Here is a 26,112-nt window from a genome sequence, read left to right as displayed (position 1 = left end):
ATATATTTCAACGAAACAACGCTATTAAAACATCATGATAAAACCACTGCACTATCAACGGCTTTAGAACCTCTTCCATTTGAAGGAATTTTCCTGGAATTTTAGAGTAATTATGAAGCTTAATGAGTCGTGTGCTCGGTATGCGGTGTAGAGATGGTATAATTCCCGAACCCAGTAATGAAACATTGAAACCGATGGATGTGAATCCCGAGGCAGCTACAGAGGCCGAAATCCACGTGCCACATGAGACGATATTTATTGCAGCTGTGAATCTCGATGCAGCTGGCAGGAGGAGGCAGGAGGGAAGGGCGTTGGTGAGCGTAATTTTTGAGCCGTTTCTTTGCGGCGCTCACATCGAATCGGAGGCATCGGCTAGCGTAAAAACTAACCCCGCTCCGTACATCCTCGCTGCCACGCAGGCAGCTCGACGAAATTTGCAGGCGGGGCCCCCCGCGCCTGCTGACACTGGCGTGTGGGCCCGGGAATCAGGCGACTGGAGGCCGTCAGTGACCTGCGCGTCGCAGGTGCTATGGGGAGAAATGGCGACGGCCAAGTGTAGTGTTGCTTTCCTCCTGCTCCTGCGCCTCGCCTGACATTATAGGAACGATTTCAATAAAATATATTTAATATACTTATAAAAATCATAAATACATTTTACTACTGTATTAGTAAAAGATACGTCCTACTTCACACACACTCCCTTCGGAGCTCATGGCAGGAGACTTCGTCAGTTAGCTGGTTGCGAGTGAAAAATAATTCAGGAATATAAATTAATTCAGGAATATAAATTTTATATATGTGTTTTCGATAAAAAGCAAAAGCTACAAAACAAGATGTGATGAGAAAAATCTAAAATCAACTTTAAATTTAAGATTGAAAATTCGAGATTTGGCTGATAAGCACGAGCACGAAGAGAAAAGACGAGGCCTACATACAGATTTATACCTCAGTCGTTTTTAGTTTCTCTTGTTGTCTATAAATATTTGAATTTCTTGAAATTATTACATTCAAATTTAGAGAAATGAAGGACAAATGCATTCAAATTTGAGAAAGTAGATGACAAAATCATTGAGATTTGAAAAAAGCGCACATTATATAGAGTATAGGTTTAAAATGATTTTTTTTTGAATGAAGAGAGTAGCACTTAGGCTGTTTTGCATTGTTATTTAGGCTAAATATGTTATGATAAGAATGGTATATTACTAAACTTATGTGAATATATAAGAAAATCACATAAGAATATACTAAGTTAGTCCTTTTTAAGACGTTTAGTTAGTTCATTATATTTCTGTCTCACCTCTGTCGAGCATGTGTTAAAAGAACATAATTGTGTGTATGCTCACTGGCAGAGCTGGTTGCTGAAATCTTTATGTAGGGCCAAACCCATTAAGTTCAAAGAAATGTCATGAAAATTAAACAAATTCAAATGGTGGTTTCAAAAAGCCTGGCCCTACTGCTTGAATGTAGCTCCTAATCGAAAACAATATTAAAATGGAAATTCTGATACTCTGAAACTCAATCGGAAGATGTTCAAATTAATTTCGTATGCTACAGCATTTGATGCACTAGTGCGATAACACTCCAAATCATTTCCTTCCAGTTAGATCAACAACCAAAAAGAAGTTGTCACGGTAGTGTGTTCAGTAGCTAACTACTGTACGTCTAATTATTTCCTCGGATTTATTTAATACACTCAAATCTAATTGGTGGATTCTGTTTACACAGCTTTTCTAATTTAATCCCCCTTTGATTCGTTTGCATAATAGTACTCTTATCTGGACTGGTTCCTTCTCGTGTTGTCAAATATGAAGACATTAGAAATAGATTTGACCGGTTGAACTAGGTAGTAGAAACCGTTAAGCCTACCAAACATGATCATATAAAAATTTCTACAGAAGAGTACCGGTGGCTTCTCAAACCAAATGTCATGCCTTCCAATCCTATAGTCTAATAGCCACCTGATATGCATGGCATGTGAACAAGAGGACATAGGTGGATACACTGACATTTCAATCTATTTGTTTTTTTACTTCAAGAAATCAACAACTGAATCATGATGGACACACTTGCCTATCTAGAAGACTGTAAGTTAGATAGGGAAATGATTTTCTAATTAAAAAATCCACCACATCAATTGAGGTATACATAGCTCTTAAAATGCAAGGATATATGTAAGTAAAGCACAAGAACTTCCAAGCCATGATTATGATAAGAATTTACTAATATTGTTACCTTCAGACTATAAGAATTATTGGGTTCTTATGATTTTATTAATGAAAAGTGAATGCGATAAGGTGAATGACTTTCATCAATATATAATAAATATTAAGCCAACACCTTGTAGTTTATGATCTTTCATCGATCAGTCTCAAAATATAAGATGCCTAGTATCAGATTTGATATTTCTTGGCACAAGTATGGATTGTATGAAAAATATCTAATCCGATATAAGGTAGCTATACTTTAAGATGGAGCTAGTCAAAATAAATTTAGGACGAAGACACCATGTTAGCTAAGAATCAATAGGTCTAAGAACCCGTGCTTTATGTCATAACCGTTTTTAGATGTTTTACAAGATAGCACTATGATAGCCATATAAATTCTGTCGTGAGCTATATTTAAAAAATGGCGCCACTGCTAACTAGAATTAATAACGTTTAGTAACCGGCCGCGGTACGTCGTGGAACTATATTTTTAAAAAGAGCGCGAATCCAGACTAAACCCATTATCTACATAAAGTTTTACTAAAAAGGGAATTTTACTGAGGCCCAAAATCGCTGAACATCACTTGCAGCACGGCATATGATGAAAACAACAAAACCTGATCTGTGAAACCGGACGGAAAAAAAAGAGAGAGAAAAGAGTCGATAAGTTAGGTAGTATTTAGATCGAGAAAATTTTTGGAAGAAATGTCACGTCAAATGTTTAATCGGATGTCGGATGTGGTTTTTGGACACGGATGAAAAAACGAATTTCACGGCTAGCCTAGAAACCACTAGACGAATTTTTTGAGCCTAATTAATCCGTCATTAGCACATGTTGGTTACTGTAGCACTTATGGCTAATCATGGGCTAATTAGACTTAAAAGATTCGTCTATTTCTTCTATAACTATGCAATTAGTTTTTTTGTTTATCTATATTTAATGATTTATTTAGATGTTCAAAAATTTGATGTAATGTTTTTGAAAAAAATTTAGTACCTAAACAACATTAATTTCTTACCACCCCCGTCACTGCTTCACTTGGCCCCTCCTACCCTCTCGTCTCTTCTCTATAAAAAAGCACTCCTCTGTATCGAATCCGTCTTGCTCCCCTGCCCCGATCGGCCGCCTCCTCTCCGCGCCGCGAGCCCACCACAAACACACGCACCGACGCGAGCCAGCCAATCAAGCCGCCGCCGCCGCCGCCGCGCGGGCAGGGAGGGGGAACCCACTCGCGAACGCCTGCCTCCGGTCTGCGCCGCGCGATGCGACCGCACGGGCCGCCGAACATGCGGGCGGGGCTGCAGCAGCAGCACCAGCCGGGCACGCCGGGGCGGCCGCGGCGCCGCCCGGATCTCACGCTGCCGCTGCCGCAGCGGGACCTGACGTCGCTCGCGGTGCCTCTGCCGCTGCCGCTGCCGCCTTCGTCGGCGCCGTCGTCGGCGTCCTCGTCCGGGTCGTCCTCGCTCGGGGGCGTCCCGACCCCGCCGAATTCGGTGGGGTCCGCGCCGCCGGCCCCGCCGCCGCTGACGGAGCTGGAGCGCGTCCGCCGTATCGGGAGCGGCGCGGGCGGGACGGTGTGGATGGTGCGGCACCGCTCGACGGGCCGGCCCTACGCGCTCAAGGTGCTCTACGGCAACCACGACGACGCCGTGCGGAGGCAGATCACGCGCGAGATCGCCATCCTGCGCACCGCCGAGCACCCGGCCGTGGTGCGGTGCCACGGCATGTACGAGCAGGCCGGCGAGCTCCAGATCCTGCTCGAGTACATGGACGGGGGATCCCTCGAGGGCCGCCGCATCGCCAACGAGGCCTTCCTCGCCGACGTCGCGCGCCAGGTGCTCTCCGGGATCGCCTACCTCCACCGCCGCCACATCGTACACCGCGACATCAAGCCCTCCAACCTTCTCATCGATTCCAGGAACCGCGTCAAGATCGCCGACTTCGGCGTCGGCCGCATCCTCAACCAGACCATGGACCCCTGCAACTCCTCCGTCGGGACCATCGCCTACATGAGCCCCGAGCGCATCAACACCGACCTCAACGACGGCGCCTACGACGGCTACGCCGGCGACATCTGGAGCTTCGGCCTGAGCATTCTCGAGTTCTACCTGGGCAGGTTCCCCCTCGGGGAGAATCTCGGCAAGCAGGGAGACTGGGCCGCTCTCATGTGCGCGATTTGCTACTCCGACTCGCCGGCCGCTCCACCCAACGCCTCCCCGGAGTTCAAGAGCTTCATCAGCTGCTGCCTCCAGAAGAATCCGGCGCGGCGGCCGTCGGCGGCCCAGCTCCTCCAACACCGGTTCGTCGCCGGGCCACAGCCGCAGCCGCAGCCCCTCGCGCCCCCTCCTTCATGATGAATTCCGATGGGATTCCGGCCTTGATACGGGCTCGGGCATGGATGGACGGTGGTTGGCATTGAGACGTGGGATCTAGGAGTGCTCTTCCTAGCCATTTTGGGTATTCAAGCCACCACCACAAATTTACCGCATCCCTCTTCTCGTTGCTGTTGCTCCTCGAATTAAGCTCCTCTTCCCCTCCTGGACTTCTTTTTTAATCTTTCTCCTTCTTCTTTCTTTCAATTAAGTTCATGTTCTTCCAAATGATCATCATATAATATGGGTTGTTAAGAAAGCAATTTCTTCTTGATTAATTAATCAATTAATTTGTGAAACCATCATTGGAGGATTAGTACAAGTAGTAGGAGTAGGTAGTGGTGGTGGTGGTGTCCATCTGCTCCAGTTGCAGGAGGAGAAGAAGGAGATGGTGACAAAACAACATTGTGATTGTGCTGTGCTGGCTTCTTGGATTCTGCAATTGTGGGGGGTGGGGATGATGGATTGGATGGATCATTGGATGGTCGGAGGATGCAAATCTTGAAATGGGAACCAAATCAACTTTATTTTTTCCCCTCCTCCTGCTGATCCTCTTTCTCTGGTGGTTTTGGGGGAATGAATTGTGCTCTCTCTATTATTCTTCTCTCACTGGGTTCATGCGCCTACCAGTATCTCGCTCCTGAGCCTGTGCTTTTCTTCTCTTCTCCTTTTCCTTTCTCCGTTGATCGTTTTTGGGGCCCTGTTGTATGGGTGGCACTACTTTGCATGCATAGATTTTGGTCATTTCCGGGGCTTTTGGTGAACAGCCCCGTTTCACATAGCTGAGTTCTTTTTAAAATCTATTCGACAAAGTGTTTTAAATACTTAAAAAGAATAAAAATGGGTAGATCAGATGATAATCTTTTATATAGATAGGTTATGTACAAGAGTTTAAAAAACATGTTCAAGAAAAAAAAATCCAAAATTCATTATAAAAATGAACGTGGCCTTAGCTTGACATAGGCCCTGTTTAGTTAGGGTCAGGGCGAATCTTTTAAGTGTAATTAATCCGTCATTAACGTATGTTGGTACTATAGTAATTATGACTAATCATGCACTAATTAGGCTCAAAATATTCGTCTCACGACTCCATAACTGTGTAATTAGTTTTAATTTTAATTTATATTTAATGCTCTATTTAAGTGTGCAAAGATTCGATGTGATGTGTTTGGAAAAACTTTTTGGGAACTAGACCGGGCGATACTTGAGTTTTGTTCTCTCTGCTTTCATATTTTAAAATTATCTAGTCATAACTAAATTTATCAATTAATCTATATTTATAATTTGTATAATGTATAGATTTATAAGGAGTTTAGATAAAGTTAAAAAGTTTTCTGCTATGATAAGGAGGAAACGAAGCATAAAAAGAACAGAAGAGGGGACAGTGGCGCGAAGGGAAGGGCCCTCTGCTTCTGCTGGGAGAGAGTGACAATTGCTTGGAAATGGATAGATTTGTAGGTCGGCGAAAGGGGCGGTACATAGAAAGAAAGCAAAAGGCGACGATGAGATGAGATGAGATGAGACGAGAGCGAGCGAGCGAGAAGAGCCAAAGAGCAACACAAGAGAAGCGTCTCCTCTCCATTAATGGAGGTACGCGGGCCGTGCCTGCACTGGCAAGTGGGCCCGGATGGGCTTGCTGCTTGTGGAGGAGAATATGAATTAACTTTTGTGAGCAGTGTGCGCCTACAATAAATGGACACGCCATTCTCATGCGTGTTGTGTATGAGCTCACTTATGATGCAGTGCACTTGCAGCAAACTAATAAAGAGTGGTACAATGCAACAGCTGAAAGGAGGAATTCAACTGTGATTTCTGATGCAAGAGTTTATCCACAACTTCATGAATTTATATGTATCTTGATAGGATAAGGATGCTTTTAATTTTCTGATGTACTCGTTCTTCTCTATGTATAAACTCTTAAAACTCTTTATCTAGGAATTAAGAAAGGTAAAATTAAGCCTTATCTTTTCGCTTATGCTTATAAGTTAAAATTTAAATTTTTAACTTTGGATTTGCAATAGATTTTGGGGTTATCTCATCATAGTTTATTTTCATTCTTGGCTTAAAACATGTATATAAAAATTTTATTCATAAAATCATTTTTTATTTATAAATATGTTATCTGGTTTCTTCATAACAATCACCCCTAGATTACTTGTAATTGTAATAGGTTGAAATGAGAAAATATGTGAAACATTAAATGTGTGGAGAAACCCCCATCATTTGCCAATCAGCCTATAAACCACTACAACATTTGAGTTTTAAAACTTGATTTTATTGTTAATTTACATTTCCTTTTAAACTATAAATAACAAAACATAAAAACATTTTCCCCGTAAATTGTTTTTTACGACGAGAGAGTAGTTTAAAAGCTGCATTCTACGGTTTATAAGCTGCATTCCAAACTATCATCGTAGAAGTTGCTCTATTTTAGGACGAGAGTAGTTTAAAAACAAGATGTGCTTAAATTCACTCCTCTTGAAATACATGTTGATGGGGAGTAGTACGTCGTCGTACCACGCATGGCTGCAAATGCAGTACCACTGCTTAAAATGCGTGTCGCGGCATGTCTTGCGTGATGCATTCATTATTGGTGTGGTTAATTATAAGCTGGCATGAGAAAAAAGTCAATGTTTTTGTCCACAAGTCACGTACCTACGAGAAGGTGGTACATCGTACATCCAGAGCACTCATTTTATATTCGCTTTGCAGCAGCCGTGCCAATTATGAATACGCTACTATCTCTGTCCTGAAATAAAATTATTTTTTAATTTTTTATATAATGTTTGGACTCTTCATCTTATTTAAAACTTTTATGATTAATTTTTATTCTTACTAAATGATAAATAGCACTTTATGCGTGACTAACTTTTTTAAATTTTTAATAAATTATTTAAATAAGACGAATGGTCAAACGTCGGATAAACAAAAATGAAAAATAAAGTTATGGGACGGAGGTAGTAACGCCAATGCGTAATCACAGTCCACATCACGTAAGGATAGAGACATCACTACTCTAGTGAATTGATAGTCGAGCCTTTAATCACACTCTTTGGTGTAGTGAACTGTCAGTCGGATAGTAATCATATATCGTTTGAAACATAACGATGTCGAATGATCCCCCTTCTGGTTCGAAATACCTACGAATTCTTGCCAAATTTGTCCAACCCAAATGAGTGCCCGGGGCCTCGCTGTTGGCCTTTTGCAGAAAATATGCCAAATGGTAAATTAGCGAAACAATAATGTATGGTTAAAACTTTTATGTTTATGTTTTTTTCAACTCAAATGTCAACATTAAAAAGAAAACTATGATTAAAAAACACATAAAAACATGTTCAATTATGTTTGAAGGTTCAAGTATTATCCAGGAGCAAGTGTGTTTTAGGCTAAAAATGGAGCCTCCACTTGAGGTGGAGTCAATTTTCACGGTGTTCCAGCATCAGCGGGTACTTGTTTTAAAATAAAGTTATTTCTACCGCACACGGTTTGTTTTAAAATATAAATATTTTTTCACGTAACTTCTCATAACAATCAATTATACTACGCCGTTGACTTTTTTATATATGTTTGACCATTCGTTTTATTCAAAAAATTTATATAATTATTAATTATTTTTATATTATTTCATTTATTGTTAAGTATACTTTTATGCATACATATAACTTTACATATTTTGCAAAATTTTTTGAATAAAACGAATGGTAAAACATATATAAAAAAATCAACGGCGTCAAACATTTAGGGATGGAGAGAGTAGCAATTATCCATTTGACCTTTTCACTTGCATTATACTTTCGAATAGTCACAAACTTTCTCATGTCATTCTCCCATATTTTCTTACCACTTGTGCCAATACGTGGAAATATTTGCATCTTAGGACAGAAATCATACAGTAATGTGTTAGAACAAAAATGAAGGAGTACAGTATGTTTTCTTCACGCAGAATCACGGTGAAGCGAAGTAGTACGACAGGCTACAGCAGGCTGCAAATGCAAGGATGAAACGGAAGGACAATGACAGGACGAGGAGAAGAGATAGAGGCACACACGAGATCCTGGGCGGCCGGTGATTGGAGTCTGGAGAGGAGAGGAGAGTGGAAAAGGACGCAGATTCTTCCGAAATGAGAGGTGACTGACGCACACAAACATCGGGTTTGTTTAGATTAGGAAAAATTTTAGAAAGAGTATCACGTTAAATGTTTGATCATATGTCGAAAGGAGTTTTCGGACATGAATAAAAACGAATTTCACGGTTAGCCTATAAACCGCGAGATGAATCTTTTGAGTCTAATTAATCCATCATTAGCACATGTTGATTATTATAGTACTTATGGCTAATCATGGACTAATCAGGCTCAAAAGATTTGTCTTAAGATTTCTTCCATAACTATACAATTAGTTTTTTAATTCATCTATATTTAATATTTTATTTAGGTGTTAAAAAAATTGATGTGATGTTTTTGAAAAAAAATTAAAACTAAATAAGGCCTACATGTCATGCCGAACAGTGCACTAGCATCCAACGCTTACGGCACGCCTGCCTGCCACTGTTTGGAAGTTTCGTATCGATCGGCGATGGATCGATCGGATCATATGGACGCCATGCCATGGCATGATGACGATGACGATCTGCGATGCTCTGCTGCTGTGATGTTTTCTGACAGCGGTGAAGGATCGATCGTATGGACGCCATGGATGATGCACGCACGGGAATCGCGAAGGTTCGGTTCGATTGGATTCTCTAGTGACGTCGCATTGCAGTGCCCCCCACCGTCGAGTAATTACTTTTTTAGACTCAAACATGATTATTAGGAAAATATGTATAAATAATTAGAGAATTATTGTGATTGGTTAAAAAAAATGAATGGGTACAATTAATTTTATGGGTGGATAGGTGAAGAAAAATATGTGTTTAAGATAAATGTTAAGCGGTAGAAATAACCTTGTTTTAGAATGAAATAGTAAATAGTATGTCCATCGGGTTCTTTTCAGTAGAGCTGGCAACCGGTTTTTCAAGCAGGGAGGAACTTTGAGATCAATGGATGGTAGAAACATTACGGAGGGAGTGGTAATTTTACATGAAACATCGCATGAGTTACATAGGAAGAAGCAGAGTGGAGTAATTTTTAAGATAGATTTTGAGAAAGCTTATGACAAGGTTAATTGGTCTTTTGTGCAACAAACCCTACAAATGAAAGGTTTTTCATCGAAATGGTGTGATTGGATCGCTTCTTTTATTAAGGGGGTCAAGTTGGTATAAAAGTTAATGATTAAATTGGACCAAATTTTCAAACTAAAAAGGGGTTGAGACAAGTGGATCCTTTATCTCCGATTTTTTTTAATATAGTCGTTGATATGCTTGCTATATTAATTAAACAGGCAAAGGAAGATGGTCAGAGTGTTGGTGTAGTCCCACACCTCATTGATGAGGGATTGACTATTTTACAGTATGCTGATGATATTTTAATTTTTATGGATCATGATATTGACAAAGCAAAAAATATGAAGTTGATTTTAAATGTCTTTGCTCAATTATCAGGTCTTAAAATAAACTTTCACAAAAGTGAGCTATTCTGTTTTGGTCAAGCAAAGGACAATGAGCAATTGTACTTGAGGTTGTTTGGATGCAAGTTAGGTTCTTTTCCCATGAAGTATTTAGGAATCCCAATGAATTTTAGAAAATTAAATAATTCCGATTGGAAGCATATTGAGGAAAGAATGGAGAAGAAACTAAGTAGTTGGAAAGGTAAACTTTTATCAGTGGGAGGTAGGTTGGTGTTGATTAATTCTGTTCTCTCCAGTTTAGTTATGTTCATGGCCTCATTCTTTGAGATCCCAAAAGGTGTCCTTCAAAGAATGGATTTCTATAGATCTCGCTTCTTTTGGCAAAATGATAGCCACAAGAAAAAAATATAGATTAGCTAAGTGGGATTTATTATGCCAACCAAAGGAGCAAGGGGGTCTAGGAATTCATAACTTATAAGTTCAAAATAGTTGCCTTCTGAGTAAATGGCTTTTTAAACTCATCAAGGAAGATGGTGTATGGCAAGATTTACTTAAACATAAATATTTAGTAAATCAAACATTAACGGGTGTGGTAAAAAAAAGCTGATGATTCACATTTCTAGTCAGGTCTTATGAAAGTGAAAGACTCTTTTCTTGCTTTGGGATCTTTCATGGTTAATAATGGCTCACAGGTAAGATTTTGGGAGGATGCATGGATCGGAGATAGACCTTTTAAGAAGCAATATCAATTTTTATATAATATTGTTCGGAAGAAAAGTGATTCAGTTATAACTGTTATGTCAACTGTTCCTCTTAATGTATCTTTTCATAGATCATTATTTGGTGAGAATAGAATACAGTGGTACAACTTAGTTGCAACTATTTTACATGTTAATTTGAACAACGAACCAGATGTGTTTAGATGGAAGTTGCATCAAAATGGTCAATTTTCTATTCGTTCAATGTGTTCTGCTCTAATTAATAATGGTTTTATAGATAGGAACAAATCCATTTGGAAGTTAAAAATACCCCTAAAGATAAAAGTGTTCTTATGGTATTTGTTTCAGGGTGCGGTTTTGACAAAAGACAATCTAGCTAAAAGGAATTGGGATGATAGTTTAAAGTGCTGTTTTTGCAGGCATAATGAAACTATCCAACACCTGTTCTTTGATTGCCATTATGCCAAGTTCATATGGAGAATTGTCTATATATCTTTAGGGTTAAGAGAACCAAATAGTATTGTTGATTTGGGTGGAAACTGGGTGTGTGGTAAAAGTGTACAGGTTAAAAAATTGATGTTAATTGGAGCATCTGCAATCTGCTGGGCTCTTTGGTTAAGTAGAAATGAGTTGGTTTTTGACAAATCCATAACTTAATCATATTTGCAGGTCCTTTTCAGGGTAACTTATTGGTTACGGTTCTGGGCACACCTACAAAAGCATGAAGAAAACAAATAGACTATTTTTATTGCTTGCCGGAAGTTGGAGATTTTGGCTATGCAAGTTTTTGGGCACTTTGGTTGGCAATTCAACATTAGATTTGAATAAGGCTGGTCTTTTATAGTGTCTACTGTTTTATCTTGTTCTTATCTTATGTTTAAGCCCATTGAATTTTCTGGTGCGTCAAACTATAAACTATGTAATAATTGGCTGTAGCTTCTTTTGAAGTCAATGCTGGGTTATCCATTATCTAAAAAAAAGATGTTGCACGACAAGATATAACTATGAAAATATGTTTTAGAAAAGGTTGACAAAATTGCTTGACTAGCCCACGTTTTTTATAGTTTCTCAATCTAGCTCTACATAAATTAGATTTTTCTCATTTCTTTTAATGTTATACCACTAAATAGTGACATTGGTAAATATGGTTGATTTTCGACCTACAATGATTGACCATTTTAGAGAAAATAACGGTGATTTATTTATTATTTATGTAGTTATGACATGCATTTCACTGGTGTGCTTAATTACTTGTCACTGCTATAACAACATATTTACATATTTGCTACTCTACATGTCTATGGCAAATACATAGGGGTTAATTGCATCTAAGAATGATAAATACTTAGAGGATATTTGTCAAAAAAATACTTAAGAATGATAAATACTTAGAGGATATTTGTCAAAAAAAAATACTTAGAGGGTGATTGTTTGTTTTTTTAAAAAAAAATCATATTTATAAAAAAATATAAATAAAACTTTTATATGTATTTCTGAGCGATGTAAAAGGTAGAGCTGAAGATAAATTACGATGAAAAAACTCCAAATTTAAGATTAAAAAAAATCAAATTTTGGCTTATAAAAATAAAAAATAAGCAGATACCAAGATGTTAAATATCCTGTAAATTATTACCCATAAGTTGACTTTTTCTGCACGTTTGGATCAGTTCAAACTTCAGCAGATGATTCTTTCGTGAAACAAGGGCACCAAACAAACTGTTCAGTTGATTTCAGAAACCACCAAGTCTTCGTTGGAGTAGGAATGCGTACGGCTGGAAATGATCGTCATAATGTACTTTCTTAATTACGCCCTGAACGTCATTCGGTTGTGGATTATGCAGCATGGTGCACAAGATGTCTACTCTCATGAAACAAAGTGTTGCTAAGATATGAACACAAGAATTTAAGTTCAGATTATAATGTGACTCCGACGACTGAACTTGTTTTTTAATGGCACTGCCAGATACCAAATCTCTGCCACCCCAATATCCAAAGAGATTTGCTCTGGTCCAACAAAAAATATCTCGAGGTACTAAATCGTTTCTCACTGTTGGATTTAGCTGAGTAGGATATACACGGTTAGATCCAATAATCAGAAATGATTTGGTACCACGAGGTACCGGTATCTCGAGGTACCGGTACCTCGAGATACTTTTTATTGGACTGAAGCAAATCTCATATCGAAACTTCTGCAAGAAACGGTCAGCGTTTCCATACATTAAAAATGTCAGGTCCTTTACAAATGACAGGATCAAGAAACGACCAACTACTATCATATACTAAAGTTTGCAACCTCACAAGCACATGCAGCCATGACATGGCTCTCTAACCTCTGCATTAACAACACTAGCTTCCTAATCAAAAGAAGCATTGGGATAAACTCTCTGCTTAGTGAGACGTTTGTGTCCAAGGATCTTTGCATGCAGCAACACCTAAAATGCAGTCGGAGTGCAAGCTCACGTCGGCTTAGTTGTAGTATAGCCTTCTTGCCGGCACGGCGTGTTGGCTCGTGTTCCCGTTGTACGGCGACCTCCCTACGCTGTGCGGATCACTCGCCATATCCTGGTGATTAATCAAATGCAGCAAAAATAATATTTGATCTGTGTTCTTGCTTGCAGTGAAATTTGCAGAGATATGGATCAATCGATCTTACGTTTTGTCGATAAGGTTGATGAATGGAAGAGTTGCTGTGGAACAGCGAACTTTGCAAGCTGCTCCGGCCGTTCATGGTGTCGCAGAACTGCATGTTGTCCTCGCCGAGCGCGCGCAGGCGGTTGAGCTCCGGGAGCACCACGTTGGCGAGGTCCGGCCGGTCCTTTCGCCGGAGCTCGCAGCAGCGGATGGATATCTCGGCGAAGCAGCGCGCTTCGTCGACGGGCCAATCCTGGACGGCCGGGTCGAGCAGGTCGGCGAGCGCGCCGTGCTCGAGCGCGCGGGCGACGTGGTGCGTGAGGCCCATCGGCGGCCGCGCCGTGACGATCTGCAGCAGCATGACGCCGAGGGAGTAGACGTCCGACTTGACGCCGAGCAACCCCGTCTGCTGGTACTCCGGGTCGATGTAGCAGAAGGTCCCCGCCGCCGACGTCATGTGGCACTGCGTGACGCTGTCGGCGACGGACGGCGGCACGAGGCGGGCGAGGCCGACGTCGCTGATCTTGCTGACGTAGTTGCGGTCGAGAAGGATGTTGCCCGGCTTGAGGTCGCGGTGGACGAGCGGCTCGGGCTTGGTCTGGTGCAGGAACAGCAAGCCGGTGGCGATCTCCGCCGCGATGCGGAACCGGTGCTGCCATGGGATGACCGGGCCGCCGCCGCGCCGGAACAGGCAGTCGTCGAGGCTGCCGTTGGCCATGTACTCGTAGACGAGGCAGCCGTACTCCGGGCAGGCCCCGAGGAGGAGCACCATGTTTGGGTGGCGGATGCAGCTGAGCACCTCCACCTCCTGCTGGAACTGCGACCTCCCCTGCGCCGCGTCGGGGCGGAGCACCTTGATGGCCACCGGCGTGTGGTCCAGGTGGCCCTTGTAGACCGGGCCGTAGCCGCCCTCGCCGATCTTGCGGGGCTCGGCGAAGTGGTCGGTGGCGAGCTCGATCTCCTCGATGGTGTACTTCCGGTACCTGACCGCGCCGCGGCCGGCTCCCATGGACTTGAGCCGCTCCTCGGCCTCCTTGAGCGCCTTCATCTCCGCGCTGATCCGCTTCTGCGCCTCCAGCTCCGCCAGCCGCTGCGACGCCTCCGCCGCCTCGATGGCCGCCCTCGCCTTGGCCTTCTCCTGCTCGATCAGCGCCATGGCCGACTCCTCTGTCAGCCGCGTCTCCTGCGACCGCTGCTCCTCCTCCATCTTCCAACGCTGCAGCTCCATCGCCTGCACGCATCAAACTCATTTCAACTTTCACAAATCAAATGCATCATGTGATTGCAATGTTTAAGTTCTTGGTTAATCCATTGATCTCATGACACACACCTTCTGCTTCGCCGTGAGCGCCTCCTTGCACGCCGTGCTGTACATGTCCATGGTCTGCTTGAGCTCCAGCCGCAGCCGCCTCATCTCGGCCTCCATGTCTTCCTGCATGGCGGAGATCACAACGATCATTGCAAGATCTCATCGTTGTGCACACATATCTAGCCTTGTAGTGCGTGTGTACCATTGCAACGGAGGACGAGGAGGAGTTGCTGTTCTGGGAGTGCGACGTGCTCTCGTTGCCGAAGGAATCGCCCCACTTGTTGGGCGTGGGCGCCGCCGCCTCGAAGCTGTGGTGGTCGTGGCCATGGCCGTCCGACCCGTTCGACAGCCGCGGCGGGTACCGGTCCACGCTCCGGCGAGGGCCGGCGCTGATGAAGGAGATGTCCGACGACTCCGGCACCGAGTAGTCCGGGAACGCCTTCCTCGCCGACGTGTTCATCCCCCTCGCGAACGGCGACCTGTCCATGCAAACACTCCAGTTTCTGACCCATTCTTCTTCCTCCCTAGCTAGCTGCCATGGACGTATCTGCTCTCTCAGCTTACATGATGAAATTGTCCTGCAGTTGCGGTGTCCCGGCAGTGTCGCCTCTCGTCGTGGCCGGAGGCGGCGGCGTCCATTTCTGCGTGGGCACGTGCTCGGGCTTGGGCCCCTGCATCATCGTCCGGAGCGGCGAGACGGCCGGCGCCTGGCGGGTGGCCTGCCGCATCGACGTCACCTTGCCGCCCTTGGAGACGATGTACACGGTGGTGAAGTCCGGCGCCGTCTTGGAGATGCTGCTCGGGATGTCCGCCTTGAACCTTCACACGCCAACCAACACAATACCAACTTAGCTCGTCGGATGCATCGACGGCTGCTTAGAGAGGCAACAAATTTTGGGTTACCTGACGAAGCCGCCCCTGGCGGTGGCGCCGACGACGAGCTTCTCGATGGCGGCGTGCGCGGCGAACTCGACGATCGCCTTGGACACGTCGTGCTCGTCCAGCACCACGTCCTTGCAGAGGATCTGCGAGCCAGGAGAAACCCTATTGTTGCAAACGATCCAAGAAGGTAGTATAGTAGCAGCAAGCCAGCAACTGAGAAAAGATGGACGGCGTCGGCGTTACGTCTTTGCGAGTGCACAAGCAGCGGAACGGGAGGAAGAGGTCCTTCATCTGCGGGTCCGACGGCTGCTTGTACCCGGCGGCGTCCTCCACCCCACCTGCACAAACCGCCGGAGCGGCGCGGCGCGGCTCACCGTCAGAAGAAGGCCGCGGCGCGAAGCGGAGCGCGAGGAGGCGGCGGCGGATCGGATGGACGGGGTTGCTTGCCTGAGGAGCCCTTGGTGTGGACGTGGACGAGCACGATGGTCTGGCCCTTGTGGACGACCGTCTCCGTCGCGAACTTGAGGGCGTTCTGGCTGTTCTTGTCCTTGTCGATGCACACCGCCACCAGCGGGTAGCCGCCGCCGCCGCCGGGCTCGCCGCCGTCCCTCCCGTCGCTGTACTTGCCCATTGCCAGGGCTAATCGATCAGCTTATCCTTGCCTTCCCTTGTTGCTCTTGTGCTCGTCGAATTGTTCCTTGTTGCTCTTGTGCTCGTCGAATTGGTGGATCAAGCTTGGTATCTTGCACTAGTTCCATTCCATTTTCCTGCCTGCGTACAACTCTGCTACCAATATCTTCAGGGGGGAAAAGAACTATACAGCCTAATTGTTCATCCTCTGAATGAATGGAATTATGAGACCATTGTTCATGACAAGAGTATAGGGATCTCATTTAGACCTTTGCCCTCCTGTTCTGACCTCTATTGACTATTAATAAACACGTCGTACTTAGAACGAGTTTAAAAATGTTTATCGTGTTCGTTTGTCTTCTTTTACCTGCTGGGTTAACGGATAACCACCAGTGCTTCTTCTCCTGTTTTTGGCCTACAAAACAGCGGACGATGGTATATACTACTGGCAACAGATAAGACTGTATAAGTGGGTTTCAAAACCATTGATAAAGGGTACCTCCTGCAACAGATAAAACATTGACGGAAGAACCAAGAATTGCATCAAAGGTGTCTTTATTCAGAAAACAATTACACACTTTTACATTGTTTCAACCACCAAATTGCAGCATATACAACCAGAGGCTGCCAAGTTTAACAAATTCATATGTACAAAATATATTAAGCTGACATTTACACTATTGACAGCCGAACAATAATCTTTACACTACAAAACAATACATCAGAGGCTTCCCTGATTTGATAAATGATAGTTACATCATGCGTGATTCCCTGAACCAGATGTTGGTCCATGGGCATCGTAACCTAACTAGAATGGAGTTAACCCACCGGCAAAAAGGTTGTTATTCCTCAAGAAATCGCCGAAATTTAGCTAGACTAGAAAATTGTCTATCATATGGTAGATTACGTCTTCGCCATCTGAATTAACAGGATGGATCCTAACCTGCACCAAGCATCAGTTTACATCAAATGCTTGGAATTCTCTATATCTCTAATCTTATATGTTACGATCCCATGAACCCCAAAGGGAGGGAGAATACTTTTATCTTCTAATAACAGTGTTGTGTACATAACTACTGAAGGCACAAAGAAGCAATAACATATATATAAGGTCCTTAAGCACAATCCTAGCAGCCACATTGCCCTGCGCTTAATAGTTCAACTCCCTATTACTGTTCAGTTATCAGTCTTAGATTTGTGGTTCACTAAAAGTATTTGTAGGTTATATTATTCTCTAATGATTGGCAAACAGAAGTATGGGAGTAGCAGAGGATACCTGGATATTATGGTGGGCGTTGTATCTTAGCCAGCTCTTATGAAAGCATACATCAACACGTTCCCAGGGAACTTGTGTAAGGCCACGGATCATCAGTTCTGTAACAGCAGAAGCAGTAAAGTTTCATTGCACTCCTAGCAGGAAACCTAGAAGCAACTTTAAGTCTACAGTGCAAAGCAATCAATAGTTTCTGATCAAATGAGATGCAAGAATTCACTATCCGTGCGTGTGTTACAGACGCCTCTACTACTAACATCATATCATTTTAGATTGATGTGCCAATAAAGCTTATGTGCAATTTACACATGGCACCTCTGTCCAAACTTTACAGAAAGTATCAAAAACAAGTTTGCAGTGTTAATGCCTACTGATATGTATGTCACAGTGATTCTTACCTTCGATGCTATATGTAAGTGAAGCTTCTACAGATTCCTCTGGCAGATGATGCTCCGAATTTCCTTTGTCAACATGGATAACATGTGGATACATTTTATCACTTGGTGCTAACTGAAGCTGAGATGCATAAACAGGCCAGATGATTAATGTAGTGAGCATAAAAGTATAACAAGATTGTGTTGCCTCTTAAATTGAATAGGTCAAGCAGTAATTTACCTTAGGTAATTCATGCTGACGACGAATTGATGATGTTCTCCAGCCAACTATATCTTTACCAATATGTTAAGGACACAGGCAACCAAAGTTGATGCCTTTAAAACCAATTCATAGTTCAAGTGTTCAACACAACACCAAAAAAGAAATAAATAGTGTAACTTGTGGCATTGGTAGGATACGATCATATGTTACGTTCGCATAGGCAACACGGCGCCTAAAAGAGCGCAACGCAGACCTGCACAAAGCAACGCCATGTTAAGATATGGAAATAGATAAGTTATACATAAAAGTATAGATTGAACCAATTGCTGGATATTTACATGAATTTTCCATCATCACAGTCTTCAACCATTCGTACAAGAAGTGGGGCCTTCCCATCATCTGTGTCTGTAAGGAATAAATGTTTACCTGTTCTCCCAACTATAAAATGTGCAGTTCCTGCAGCAGTTCGCTCCAAAAATGGAACACCAAAAAGGAAAGGAAGCTGTCAAGAAAAAAGAGGGTCAATTTTATTCTACTTATTCATATTATTTCTTATTCAATTCCTAGGTAGAAAAGTAAAAAAATAATCAAAGAAGGTACAACTAAATACTCCAATGTCCAGAGCGGAATACAACTTAATACGGGGTTCGGTTTATGGCAAGTTTTCGACATCAGTATGCTATGAAACCACTAAAGTTTGGCGGCTAGAAGGAAATGGTTTAAATTGATAATACAAACGTTAAAGATGACATCTGAGATCAACATGTCAAACACAATACAAGTAAATGGGCTGGATAACTTACTTGTTTATTCCACCTTGATCCCAAGTGCGGCGTAGCAACCGTAATCAAATTTATTGGCTCTAAACCAGCTATTTTACCACCATTAGATGTTCTCTGTTCATCTGAGAAGTTATCTTTATCAAGATAAGCCTCTGCATTTATCGATGCATCATAAAGTTTTCCAATTGCATATCGTGTAACTAAACCACCAAGGGAATGGGCAACGAAAGAGATATTCTTTAGGTTACTTCTCCTCTGAACAACTTGTCGAACCTGAGTGTTAAATATTAATGTCATTACATACCCTTCATAATAATCTGCAATTCCATGTAAAGTGCAAGTATAAAGTGTTCTACTGTTTACAGTGACCATGAACTAGTAGACGTATGGACAATTGGTATAACGAAGTTGGCTGGATGCCTGTACCTCTTCAGCTAACCTTTCTCCCATCAAGTCGACTCCATCATATGTTAACTTTGAATGGTTGCACTGACTGCCTGTTCCAGAAATTTAGTTAGACACAATAGGTGTATGATTAAGTACGCAGATGAACATTTACTGCTTAAGGCATGGCAAACCAACTGGGCTGTGTGATGTATAAATCGACATGGGAGAATAGCAACTAAAACCAGAGCACAAGTGATTTTTGGCGGCATCATCATGCTAGCACAGTACTTATTCTTCCAACTTCAGACCGTCACTGAAAGCATCTATATTTGTGAGAGATTTCAAACTAGTTACACCCGCCATTAAAAATAAACTTGCAAGGGATTTCAATCTAGCCACACCATGGTTAAACAGAAACTTTCTGATATCTGAATTGAATAAATCCCGCATCTTCATGTACAACCAAGATCGATTTTTTGGAATTATGTTTCTATGCTAGCTGTCTAGCCAGATACCTTGACCTGATGATCTCAGTGTTCTCACATCCCTATTTGTGAAAATGCATTGCGCTGCATTTGCAGTTCCACGTCTTAACAGCCCTTTTGTAATGTGCACGCAAAATCAATTCCACTACAGCCTCTAAATTATAAACGAAAATTGAATAAAATTTTATCCACATGAACAAATTTGGAGAGCACTAAGCCAGCTAATCGAGTAGAATAAACTCACGATGAACGAAGACTTTCCCGGGCAGCCTCTTCACGAACTGCTCGGCCGCAAATTTCCAATCCGCCGAACTGCCCAAAGCACCGAGTTAGCTGATAGGAAAGCATACATAACACAATACAGCAAATGAAGCAGTGACATCGCACGCAAACCTCCCGTATAGCCCGTTGACCATGACGACGAGGTGATCGGCCTCCTCGCTTCCGGCCTCCTCTTCCACGCGGTTTCCCGCGTCCCTCCCCTCGGCGCTCGCTTCCGCCGCCGCCGTCGGCTGCGGCAGCTGGGGCGCCAGGAAGCACCTCAGCCAGTTCGCCAGGTCCAGCTTCTCGCCCCCAGACCTCGGCTTCCGGCCAAGCAGCAACCCTAGGTCGAGACGGAGCCCCGGCGGCGACCACTTAGAGACGCCGCCGCGGTTGCGGCTCCGCCCCGACGGCGCGCTCGGGGACTGGCCCATCGCGGGGGCGAGCCGCCGGCCGCGGCTGCGGCGGCGCGGAGGCGGAGGCGCAGGCGGCGGAGAAGGAACACGTGGCGGAAGGGTAGAGTCCAGAAGAGGCGGGCATTGGTGTGTTGGTGTGTGGGCCCACATCGACGGTTCTCGAATCGGGGAAGCAAGCCAGCTGTTACCTTTCTGATGAAATGGAGGGCGGAGATTGGATGGTTGATTTGGATCGAACGGATGGGATTCACGGGAGAGCACTAGGTGGTTTGGCTTTCGCGGTCATTGAGTTAATGGGCCGCCGCTAGCAGTTGGGCTTGAAATTGAGGGCGCTCTCTTAAATGGGCCTAAAGCCCATAAAAGCTACTGTTTTTTTTTCTGTACTTAGTTTTATTTTGAACAATTTCGTTGTCTAATATTGATTTTGTCACTATTTTTAGGGTTTTTTTATTTTTGCCCCTGGTATTTGAGTTGAAGCCACAGTTTATCTCTCTTTTGGACGGACAGTAGTAACTGTGTTAAGTTAGCGACAAAATATCATTTAGCCTTACTCAGATTTTTATTTTTATCATGTTTATCTTTTCAATTACATTTCCCCCCTTCATTGTACATTGAAGCAGTGCATGTCGTTGTTGTATACTAGTAGAAATAAACAGGAATAAACATGAAAATCCTAAGTAAGGCTAAAACGATATTTTATCACTAACTTAACACCGTTACTGTTGTCTGTCTAAAAAAAGGATAAATTATGGCTTCAGTTAAAAGAACAGGTGTAAAATCAATATTAGAATTAAAAGAGGGATAAGAACAAAATTGTTCCTTCTTATTTTCACATCCTTGAATATAATCAGAATCCAACCCACCTCCCAAATGATTTTGTCCATTGTTTAATGCTACATCGATCAACAAGAGCAGGAAACGAAGCTTCGACGTATTCGCCGACTGATCGTACGATCTCAGATGTTGTTTTAGAGATTAGCACGCACACCCACATGAGGGCATGTGTGTGGCCACTTTCACAGTGCTTCTAGTTACACTAAACCCTCCACGAAAGCATTTTGTAAATATGACACTGACACATCGAATTAATCCTGATCAAGCCCACAGCTTGAACCCAGAAAACTACCCTTCACGAAGCGTTTACTTCGGGGTGCAAACTGCAGAGTTGAACTCCATCGATCCTAGGCAGTCATGCTCTGACATCGTCACTGCTCCATCGATTTCCCAAAGATGTCAAACCAACCAATGGAAAGGCTGAACAATATACAAACTGAAAAAAAAAAGGTACTGAAACTGCAAGTCAAACAAGAACTGGGAGCACCCCCTCAATGTATGTGCCTGATCACATGCAATGATTCTTCCTGCTGCTCACTGCATCGATCGATTAAAATTCTGCATGCGTTCTGAATCTCTGATCGACCAGCAGTAGATCTACCGCTTCTAGTTGCAGATTAAATCTTAATTGTCAACGGCGTTTTGTAATAATCTTCAGCTCGCATGCGTATATATAAGAGCTACCAATGGTAAGGTAGCCTCTAGCCTTTGAAACCCTCCAACCAGTAGCTAGCAAGCTAGGGAGGAAGACACTGGTCTTGAGCGAGCTAGTGGTCGGCCATGGAGTACGGCTCAAGGAGGCTCTCGTGCTGGTGCTGCTGCGTCGTGGTGGCCGCCGTGCTGCTCCTATCGTCGCCGCACACGCTCGTCGCGGCGGCCGGCGCAGCGCCGCGGCGGCTGCTCCAGATCAGCGAGGCGCAGCAGTTCGTGGTGCCGCAGACGCACCTCCGGGCGATCTACGGCCTGCGTCCGCTCAAGTGGAGCAGCGACCTGGCGGAGAAGGCGACGCAGTGGGCGGACCAGTACAAGGGCGACTGCGGCGCGGCGGCGGCGGCCGGCGGCGTGAACGTGTTCCGCGGCTACGGCGGCGAGGCCTGGCAGCCGAGCGACGCGGTGGCGGCGTGGGCGGAGGAGGCGCAGCACTACGACTACGGCGCCAACGCGTGCGCCGCCGGGAAGGAGTGCGGCCGCTACAAGCAGATGATGTGGCGCGACAGCACGCAGGTCGGCTGCGCCAGCGTCCCCTGCGCCTCCGGCGAGACGCTCATGGCGTGCCACTACGAGCCGCAGGGCAACATCATGGGACAGAAGCCGTTCTGAACTTGATCGTAATTAGGAACGGTCTTCTAAACGCTAATACGCCTCTTGCCATTTCTTGATCCCATAATCCATCTATCTATGGTTATTAGTTGGGGCTTGAATTAGATTGATGATGATGATGATGCTATTGCTGCGTACAGGATCAAATAATTCTCTCAAATAGCATCATTCGTCAGCTCTTTAGTTACTTTTGTTTGGTTCTTCATTCTGCACGACGCAGTATATCATGTTAGTATCGGGCACAAAAGGATAATTACATTTGCTCGTTATTCACAGAACAGATTATCACAAATTCACTATGCATCCGTTTTTGCTCTATATGTCTCCATTGTAAGATGCAAATCTTTTTATTGGGCTGGGAGGCCGCATATTTCGTCTATTGGGCCGCAAACTCGCGACGATGGCCCAAATCATCACCCTCAGTTTGCAGTGTTTTTCACCTTCCTCTGTTAAAGACTGAAACAATCACACTCCTTTTGATTTACAAACCTAAACATCTTTAGATTGGGATGAGATGCTAATAGTACTGATTCTGCAGTACTGCTCACTGACATATGGGTCTAATAGCGTGTGGGGCTCATATTTCAGTGAGCAGTATTGCAAGAACAGTAGGGGAGAGGATATGAAATTCCGTTAGATTTAGCGGTGGTTCTATTTAGAGGAAAAAAACGAGGATTCCTAAGTAGCAACTTCTATAAATATGATTTAGTTTGTATGAATGGAGTAGTAAACCTAAGAGGAACTTTACTTTTTCATATACATTACAGAGAAAAAATATAGAAAAAATGTATGTATTTTCTATTCCACCTTGTCTATTCCTATATTTTAAAATGTGTACAGACCGAACAAACCCTTCAACACATAGAAAACATATATACTTTTCCGCCAATGCCTGCTACTCATGACCAAAGTCTACATCCCTCATTCCCATGGACGGCAGCGGTGCCTCTCCCCTCAATCATCCTATCCACCCCCAATCCCTTCTCTCCTCATCTCCACCTTCTTTCTCCTTCCTCCCATCCTTTTTTTCTTCATATTTAAATCTATTGGTTATCCCTGGTAAGGATGGTTGTTTCATCTGTGGTCTGGGCGACGGTTGGAGCGGGTAGAGCCCCATGGCCAAGCTAGCCAACAGTGCGCCATGGCCAAGTTGGCCACTGGCCAAAAGCACCCACTTCTTGGGGATATCGGTGTTACGTGTTGATGTAGGAGGAAGCAAGATCGATGGAGTCGGTTGGCATCACAATCTTCTAGTAGTTGTGTAGAAGTGGTGACATGCATAACAACGACACCAGTAGGTGCCGATGACGGTGATGGTCGGCTCAGTGCTGGCGGCGGTGGTTGGTTAGCTTGGTGGTGCTCTAGGAGGGACCCCGGGCGCAACAACGGTGCCAATGGTGTGGTGGGGAAGTGAGAGTCAAGAGATAGTGTGATAGTGGTGATTTTCTGGCGAAATAGGCTTTGGCAACAGCTTGCCGGAGGTCAGAGTCTAAGGCTACAATGATGTGGTGATGTCTCTTTAACCAGAAAAGCTATGGCAGCTCGAGAGATATCGTGGTTTGCAATGACGATAGCATGGCGATGGCGATCCTCTAGCGAGATAAGCTTCGGTGGCTTAGCAGAAATGAGGTTCAATGGCAATTACTGTGAGGTGGAGAGATGCTCGTTCGTGTTGCGGGAATGATGATTGTCATGTGATATAGCGGCTATTTAGGGAGAACCTCCTTTGATGAGATAAGCTACAGTAGCTTAGCGGAGGCGGTGCGCTATGATGATGACAATGTGAAGACGATGGACTAATTCACACTATAGGGAGTAGCCCATCCAAGGACTTGCCATCAGTGCTCAAGACAAGTTGGCAAACTAGTCTTGCCCCCTTCCTTCGCTCATGACAGAAAGAAGGAATTTTTATGGTGGCCTCGTGGCAACGAGAGGGCAAGATGGAGAAAGTGTGGGCTATCTCGGTATCTCCTTGAAGTTTAAAGCAATAAGAAAAAAAACTTAAAGCTAGTCTTCTAATTTTCATTTTCTGTTTGTTTTTTTATTCAATTGTGAGAGTGAGAGTGTGCATTGATGTAACCTTTAGTTATGTAGTCGGCAGGGAGGAGCTAGAGCAAAATAGATGAGTGTGTCATTCATTTGTTTTTCAGTGTTTTGAACTAAATTTAGACTGCTACAGGTGTCTGAATTTGGATTAAGAGAATTTATATGTGGTGAAAATTGATAAACACTAGCTAAAAGATTTTTAGGGTTCTAACCCCTCTCCCCACCCCGTATACGTAGCTCCGCCCCTGCTTGTTGGATTTCTATCCTTTATCAAACAAACTCTTCAGGAAATTTATAAGGAGTGCTTAATAGAACTCTAGCGAATATATATTTACAGTGACAGTGACTCAGAAATGCATGCATTCCTGAAACTTTTTATTGAACATATAACTGTGCATTCAGTTTTCATGACAATCATGACAGCTCTCTAGTGTACTACAGTCCTGGTGTTCTTCTCGTACGGGCTATGACGTTTCAGCTCATGATCGATCAGTATGGCTTCTCGCCGACGACGTTGCCCGGAGGGTAGTAGTTGCAGGTCATGAAGACGCCGCCGTCGCCGCAGACGACGCGCGCGCAGCCGACGGAGGTGGTGCCGCGCCACACGATCTGCGTGTAGTGGCCGCACTCGCGGCCGGGCGCGCACGCGTTGGCGGCGTAGGAGTAGTCGACGCCCTCGGCGGCCCAGTCCTTGACGGCGTCGCCGGGGCGCCACGCGCTGCCGGCCCCGCCCCAGAAGATGTTCTCCCCGAGCGCGAACTGCCCCTCCGGGAACGAGTGCCGCAGCGCGCAGTCGGCGCGCCGCTGCGCCGCCCACCACCGCGCATACTGCTCCAGCCGCGGCGACCACGCCAGCGGCAGCTCCCACCGCGCCAGCCGCACCAGGTTGTGGTAGTAGAGGAACTCCACCGACTCCGCCCACGCGCCCAGCGCGCCGCACCCCGCGCACTTCGCCACCGCGATGCCGTACACCGTCGCGTTCCCGTACTTGCCGTCGGCGAGCGACGCCGTGGCGAGCAGCGGGTGGACGAGAAGGGCGGAGACGACGAGAGCCACGAGCTGCTTCATGGCTTCTCTGATTGGTCGCTGCGCTGCAGCAGCGAAGTTGGGAGCTGGGATTGGACGAACAGGTTATATGCGCCGGTGGCAGATGGCGCCATTGTCTCTGCCACCCGTGACCATGAAGTGGGAGCAACTGTTGTAGCCAGCATGCATGACGCAGTTTTTGTCTACATTTTGTTATCTCGAGACATCGTTTCGACCATGATCGGTTTGTTTATGCCGACGCGGGCTTGTTTTGGTCATCACAAAGGCCACAAATTTTGATTTTCGGACAGCCTGAGTAACTACTGCTGATGGAACATATACTCCCCCATTCCTGAATACTTATCCACGAACACTATTCATGTCTAAATTTTGATCATTTATATTTTTTTGCAAACCATTTCTAAATACCCAA

General features: G+C 44.4%; 4 protein-coding genes and 1 pseudogene across 5 annotated transcripts; 2 read left to right on the top strand and 3 right to left on the bottom strand.

Moving 5' to 3' along the window:
* The first annotated feature begins 3,318 nt into the window (after nucleotides 1-3,318).
* Nucleotides 3,319-4,863, top strand: LOC102702825 (mitogen-activated protein kinase kinase 5-like). The gene has a single exon (XM_040520282.1). It carries the CDS (start codon nucleotides 3,468-3,470, stop codon nucleotides 4,557-4,559), a length of 1,092 nt encoding a protein of 363 aa, XP_040376216.1. The 5' UTR covers nucleotides 3,319-3,467; the 3' UTR covers nucleotides 4,560-4,863.
* Nucleotides 4,864-12,978: 8,115 nt separating this feature from the next.
* On the bottom strand, nucleotides 12,979-16,663 carry LOC102702539 (U-box domain-containing protein 52-like). The gene is made up of 8 exons (XM_040520715.1): nucleotides 16,070-16,663; nucleotides 15,866-15,960; nucleotides 15,644-15,765; nucleotides 15,305-15,559; nucleotides 14,943-15,219; nucleotides 14,762-14,863; nucleotides 13,454-14,662; nucleotides 12,979-13,362 (listed from the first exon to the last, which is right to left on the bottom strand). The coding sequence occupies exons 1-8, from the start codon at nucleotides 16,251-16,253 to the stop codon at nucleotides 13,267-13,269; spliced, it is 2,340 nt and encodes a 779-aa protein (XP_040376649.1). The 5' UTR covers nucleotides 16,254-16,663; the 3' UTR covers nucleotides 12,979-13,266.
* Nucleotides 16,664-16,779: 116 nt separating this feature from the next.
* LOC102702261 lies at nucleotides 16,780-20,577 on the bottom strand (annotated as a pseudogene). Its single transcript, XR_005811104.1, has 10 exons — nucleotides 20,170-20,577; nucleotides 20,021-20,088; nucleotides 19,331-19,401; nucleotides 18,926-19,177; nucleotides 18,461-18,624; nucleotides 18,320-18,375; nucleotides 18,141-18,193; nucleotides 17,924-18,041; nucleotides 17,529-17,626; nucleotides 16,780-17,195 (listed from the first exon to the last, which is right to left on the bottom strand). The product of XR_005811104.1 is annotated as an uncharacterized LOC102702261 (transcript).
* Nucleotides 20,578-22,009: 1,432 nt separating this feature from the next.
* Nucleotides 22,010-22,843, top strand: LOC102717130 (pathogenesis-related protein PRB1-3-like). Its single transcript, XM_040521457.1, has one exon. It carries the CDS (start codon nucleotides 22,068-22,070, stop codon nucleotides 22,605-22,607), a length of 540 nt encoding a protein of 179 aa, XP_040377391.1. The 5' UTR covers nucleotides 22,010-22,067; the 3' UTR covers nucleotides 22,608-22,843.
* Nucleotides 22,844-25,138: 2,295 nt separating this feature from the next.
* LOC102716847 (pathogenesis-related protein PRB1-3-like) lies at nucleotides 25,139-25,878 on the bottom strand. The gene has a single exon (XM_040521138.1). It carries the CDS (start codon nucleotides 25,719-25,721, stop codon nucleotides 25,143-25,145), a length of 579 nt encoding a protein of 192 aa, XP_040377072.1. The 5' UTR covers nucleotides 25,722-25,878; the 3' UTR covers nucleotides 25,139-25,142.
* Between the last annotated feature and the right edge of the window lie 234 nt (nucleotides 25,879-26,112).

This window comes from Oryza brachyantha, chromosome 2 (genome assembly GCF_000231095.2).
Source record: "Oryza brachyantha chromosome 2, ObraRS2, whole genome shotgun sequence".
Classification (NCBI taxonomy): domain Eukaryota; kingdom Viridiplantae; phylum Streptophyta; class Magnoliopsida; order Poales; family Poaceae; genus Oryza; species Oryza brachyantha.
Note: the sequence above shows the minus strand (reverse complement) of the source record. Positions and strands in the feature narration are given on the sequence as shown.

Coding starts and splice junctions, on each gene's coding strand:
- LOC102717130 (XM_040521457.1), top strand. CDS start 22,068: ATGGAGTACGGCTCAAGGAGGCTCTCGTGCTGGTGCTGCTGCGTCGTG.
- LOC102702539 (XM_040520715.1), bottom strand. CDS start 16,253: ATGGGCAAGTACAGCGACGGGAGGGACGGCGGCGAGCCCGGCGGCGGC. Junction 15,220..15,304: donor CTGCAGGACAATTTCATCAT/GTAAGCTGAGAG, acceptor TTGCATGGACAG/GTCGCCGTTCGCGAGGGGGA. Junction 13,363..13,453: donor ATCAACCTTATCGACAAAAC/GTAAGATCGATT, acceptor ATTAATCACCAG/GATATGGCGAGTGATCCGCA.
- LOC102702825 (XM_040520282.1), top strand. CDS start 3,468: ATGCGACCGCACGGGCCGCCGAACATGCGGGCGGGGCTGCAGCAGCAG.
- LOC102716847 (XM_040521138.1), bottom strand. CDS start 25,721: ATGAAGCAGCTCGTGGCTCTCGTCGTCTCCGCCCTTCTCGTCCACCCG.